Source organism: Quercus robur, chromosome 9 (genome assembly GCF_932294415.1).
Source record: "Quercus robur chromosome 9, dhQueRobu3.1, whole genome shotgun sequence".
NCBI lineage: Eukaryota > Viridiplantae > Streptophyta > Magnoliopsida > Fagales > Fagaceae > Quercus > Quercus robur.
In genome coordinates this window covers 47529105-47533814 of record NC_065542.1, presented here as the reverse complement: position 1 = coordinate 47533814, position 4710 = coordinate 47529105, and the positions used below count along the sequence as shown (strand labels likewise).

Here is a 4710-nt window from a genome sequence, read left to right as displayed (position 1 = left end):
ACTCTAAAATAAGAACTTCAAAATACCCTCAAAATCTCCATAATAATTGAAATAACCTAAACTTATCAAATAAACAAAATACTCTTAAAATTTTTTTAAAAAAATGATAAATTTTTTTTATACAAAATCTCCAATATTGCCCTAAAACCACTAAATTTTTTTAAAAAAATCCCAATATTATTATATTACCCTAAAACTCTCTCTCTCATCAAAAGAATTTGTTGTTAAATTGTTGTAAAGATATTACATGTCTCTCTATATATACGTATTTTCCCCCACTGAATTGATAGTAATAATAAAGTAATAATATTATTTATTTATTTATGGGAAATATTTCCTTCCTGATAGTAATAAAGTAATAACTTTATTTATTTATTTATTAATGTTTCCTTTCCTTGGTTGGTTCTCATTTTCAGCAAAAGCAAGTCAAGCACCGAAGAGTCGTCTCTGAGCTTTGACAAAATGGCCTTCCTTCTTTGACCCGAACTTGATGATGAAGAAGATGAACCCAACCCAACCTCTCTACTAGTCTCTCCTCCTGTACTCTCTTGCAAAGTCTTCAAAAAGCTTTCTCAGTTCACACTCTGCTTACAATATAGTTGGATTTCACATCACAACTATGATTCTTTCTCTTTTTACCTTCATCAATTTACACCCTCTCTAATACCTGCGTTTGAATATTCAAACCATATCCATCCCATCCTTTCAAACCAGAGATTGCCATGTCTCAAAAACCCTTTTCTGGGTTTCCTTCATTTTTCCGGGTAAGCCTTCTTAAACCTCAATCTCAGCTTGCTTTTATATTCTCTCGCAAATTTACTTCTATTTTTAGCGCTTTTTTTGTTTTTTTGTTTTTTTGTTTTTGTTTAGTGAATATATATTGACTTCTTTTGATCGGTAAACGAGTCAACTCAAACTGGATAGCTCAAAGTTTTATGCTTTCTTACTATATTTGCTGCACTGTCTGAGTTTCGATTATCAGGTTTTATTGTGTTATCATTTTTCTCAGCTGGGTATGCTTTAATATATATGGAAAGCTGAACTGGGTTTTGTTTTTTTTTTTTTTTGGGTCTTGAATTCTGTTTCAGGTGATATTGCTATGAAGGCTTTGGTTGTTTTGGATTCAGTATTTTGAGCACTCTGATGTGCATTAGATAGTAATCTCCAAGTGTTTTTTTTTAATCCGTAGCTCGTTTTTGTTGGCTCTTGATGAAAATGGTTCTGAATGGCCGGACTCTTACTGTTCTTGTAGTTGTTTCTCTCTGGTTGTTGCTTAGCTGTGGTTTGAGCTACGGTGTCCAAAGTGATATAGATTGCTTGAAAGGTATTAAGGCTGAACTTGAAGATCCTTATGGTTATTTGAACACTTCGTGGAATTTTAACAACAATACTGAAGGATTCATCTGTAAATTTACTGGGATCGAGTGTTGGCACCCTGATGAGAACAAGGTTTTAAATATCCGGCTTTCAGATATGGGACTGAAGGGTCAATTTCCTGGTGCCATTAAGAACTGCTTAAGCTTAACAGGCTTGGATCTTTCCAGCAACAAACTTTTTGGAATTATTCCGCAAAATATCTCCCACATAATTGGATATGTGACATCTCTTGATCTCTCATCTAACAATTTCTCAGGGGAAATCCCAGTGGACCTGTCCAATTGTACTTACTTGAATGTTCTGAAACTCGACCATAACAGGTTTACAGGTCAAATTCCTCCACAATTTGCTCTGCTTGCTCGCATTAAACAATTTAGTGTGGCAAACAATCTTTTGACAGGGCCAGTCCCCTACTTTAATCCAAATGCTTCAATTCAAGCAGATAGTTATGCCAATAATCCTGGACTATGTGGTCCTCCTTTGGATGCTTGCCCGTCAGCTTCAAAGAAGTCTCACACTACAGTTATTGCCGCAGCAGCCGTAGGTGGGGTGACAGTTGCAGCCATAGGCGTGGGTATTGGTATGTTCTTCTTTCTGCGTAGAGTGTCTGTGAAGAAGAAGGAAGAGGACCCTGAAGGAAACAAATGGGCAAAGAGTTTAAAGGGAGTTAAAGGCATCAAGGCAAGCGAATTTAATGCACCTCTTTTAGTACATACTTTATAGTGAAAAATGTGGTTAATTGGTTATTCATTTTCTATTTGGTTTTTGCTTTTGGTAAACTCACACACATGCACATATTTTTTGTTGAGTTCTTATTACTCTTTCAAAATGTATTATATTTGAGACGAAGCTATTTTACTTCAGGTATCAATGTTTGAAAAGTCAGTGTCGAAGATGAAATTCAATGATCTCATGAAGGCTACCAACAGCTTTTGCAAAGACAATATCATCGGGACAGGACGAACAGGAACTGTGTACAAAGGAGTCCTTGATGATGGCACTTCACTTATGGTTAAGAGGTTACAGGAATCTCAACACTCTGAGAAGGAATTTCTGTCCGAAATGGCTACTCTGGGGAGTGTGAAACACCGTAACTTGGTTCCCCTTCTAGGTTTTTGCCTAGCTAAAAAGGAGAGGCTATTGGTTTACAGGTACATGCCAAATGGTACCCTCCATGATCAGCTACATCCTGTGGATGATGGTGGCAAGGTTACAGAGTGGCCTTTGAGGCTAAAGATTGGGATAGGGGCAGCTAGGGGATTAGCATGGCTCCATCATAATTGCAATCCTCGTATTATCCACCGAAACATAAGCTCCAAATGCATCTTACTGGATGCAGATTTTGAGCCCAAAATATCTGATTTTGGCCTTGCTAGGCTCATGAATCCAATTGATACACATTTGAGTACTTTTGTGAATGGAGAGTTTGGGGATTTGGGTTATGTTGCTCCGGAGTATGCACGAACTCTGGTGGCCACTCCAAAGGGTGACATTTACAGCTTCGGAACTGTGCTTCTTGAGTTGGTGACTGGTGAGAGACCTACACATATCGCTAAAGCTCCTGAAGACTTTAAAGGAAATTTGGTAGAATGGATTACACAGCTGTCGAGCAACTCTCAGCTTCAGGATGCCATTGATAAATCCTTGGTTGGGAAAGGTGTCGATGGTGAGCTTTTCCAGTTTCTTAAAGTTGCATGTAATTGTGTAGCACCAAATCCTAAGGAGAGGCCTACCATGTTTGAAGTGTACCAGCTTCTAAGAGCTATTGGGGAGCGATACAATTTCACAATTGACGATGATATGCTGATGCCTTCCAACAGTGGTGAAGCTGATTGCTTAGAGGAACTTATTGTTGCTCGTGACGTGAAGGAGAATAATTGAAAAGGTATGGAAGAGGTATATGGATGAATGTCATAATCCTTATGTAATTAACTCTATTTGGTGTTTAAAAATGAAAAATAGTGTCACGTATAATTATAATGTATTAATCACTGGTTTTGACTTATATGTATTCAGAAAATACTGTAATGCCTTCATCTCATCATTTTCGAATAGGTATTTTAGGTCAACCGCTGATGGTAGTCTTGCATCCTATATATTTTGTTAAATAGAACAATTTCGATATATTGGTTCTGTCATATTTAGGTAATTTACAAGTTATCATTAGGGATAATATGAAGTGGACATACTCTTAATGACCTGTGGGTTTTCTTGGAATTTTTGCCTACTTGCTTCATCATTGTATATGATAGCAGTTATTGGCTTTGTGTGTATGGTTTGTTGGTTGGTTAATATTTTTGATTAATGATTTCCCTTCGAAATTATTGTATATCTGATACAAATAAAGAGATATATTTGCATATAGCTTTGTTAGGCCTGTGTGTATGAATGTGTGTGTGTATATATATTATATATGTATGTATGCATGTATGCACGTATGTATGTAGTGTGTATGTATAGTCATGTAAATGATTTTGATAAGTTAATAACCTACCAAGGGGCAAAGGCCCTTGGTTCTATACAAAGGACACAATATGGATACGTATATGTATGGATATGGACTTTTTCCTAATATTTTATTTTTTTTCCCCCCAAAGTCGTTCCCATGGAGGCCAATGAGCTATTGCTCAACTGGCACTGCCATCTCCCATATTATTTGGATGGAAGGGGAGGTCATGGGGTTTTGTTCCATGGGGTGCATGTGTAACTTACCAAAAAGAAGAATTTCTTAACTTAGATTACCGAAGTTGTCTGAGTTTTATTGGAATGGTGATGCAGGACAAAACCAAAATGGATGTAACATCAAAATTGAAGAACCAAAAAAATAAAATGATAACTAGGAATGATCTCTTAGGCTTGCTTGGAGTCCAAACCAAGGAATAGAGAACAAACCTAGAAGTCAGCGCCTATGGTTAGCTAGGTCAGACTATTGGAAATTTTCCAACTAGAATTTGATTCATCATAAACTAGTTTCCATGGGAGTGCAATAGCATGCTTATTTAGACTACTAAAACTGAGCTTTATCTAACTGATTTAGGAAAACCTTGATTCTTAAGGACTTGGGTAATCCTAGTTATTGAATTACAAAATACCCTTTACTCTAGGATATTAAATACAGATACAAATACAAGTAACCAAATGAACTATTAAGATCTAAAATAAAATCCAATTGACCTTATAAATACAATTGAGTTCCAAAATTAAATAAAACTAAATTAAAATAAAACCTCTTCCTGTATCTGCATCAAATAGTTAGTGGTATTTGCAACCTAGCATGTTCAATTAAATAATGTTAAGCATCTACAATTGTGCTGTAGCAAGTGCATACAGTTT

At 36.2% G+C, this 4710-nt stretch overlaps 1 protein-coding gene across 1 annotated transcript; it reads left to right on the top strand.

Annotated features, from left to right (window-relative positions):
* The first annotated feature begins 396 nt into the window (after positions 1-396).
* Positions 397-3501, top strand: LOC126698775 (probably inactive leucine-rich repeat receptor-like protein kinase At5g48380). The gene is made up of 3 exons (XM_050396204.1): positions 397-764; positions 1089-2058; positions 2242-3501. The coding sequence occupies exons 2-3, from the start codon at positions 1210-1212 to the stop codon at positions 3256-3258; spliced, it is 1866 nt and encodes a 621-aa protein (XP_050252161.1). The 5' UTR covers positions 397-764; positions 1089-1209; the 3' UTR covers positions 3259-3501.
* The last annotated feature ends 1209 nt before the right edge of the window (positions 3502-4710 follow it).

Coding starts and splice junctions, on each gene's coding strand:
- LOC126698775 (XM_050396204.1), top strand. CDS start 1,210: ATGAAAATGGTTCTGAATGGCCGGACTCTTACTGTTCTTGTAGTTGTT. Junction 2,059..2,241: donor AGGGAGTTAAAGGCATCAAG/GCAAGCGAATTT, acceptor ATTTTACTTCAG/GTATCAATGTTTGAAAAGTC.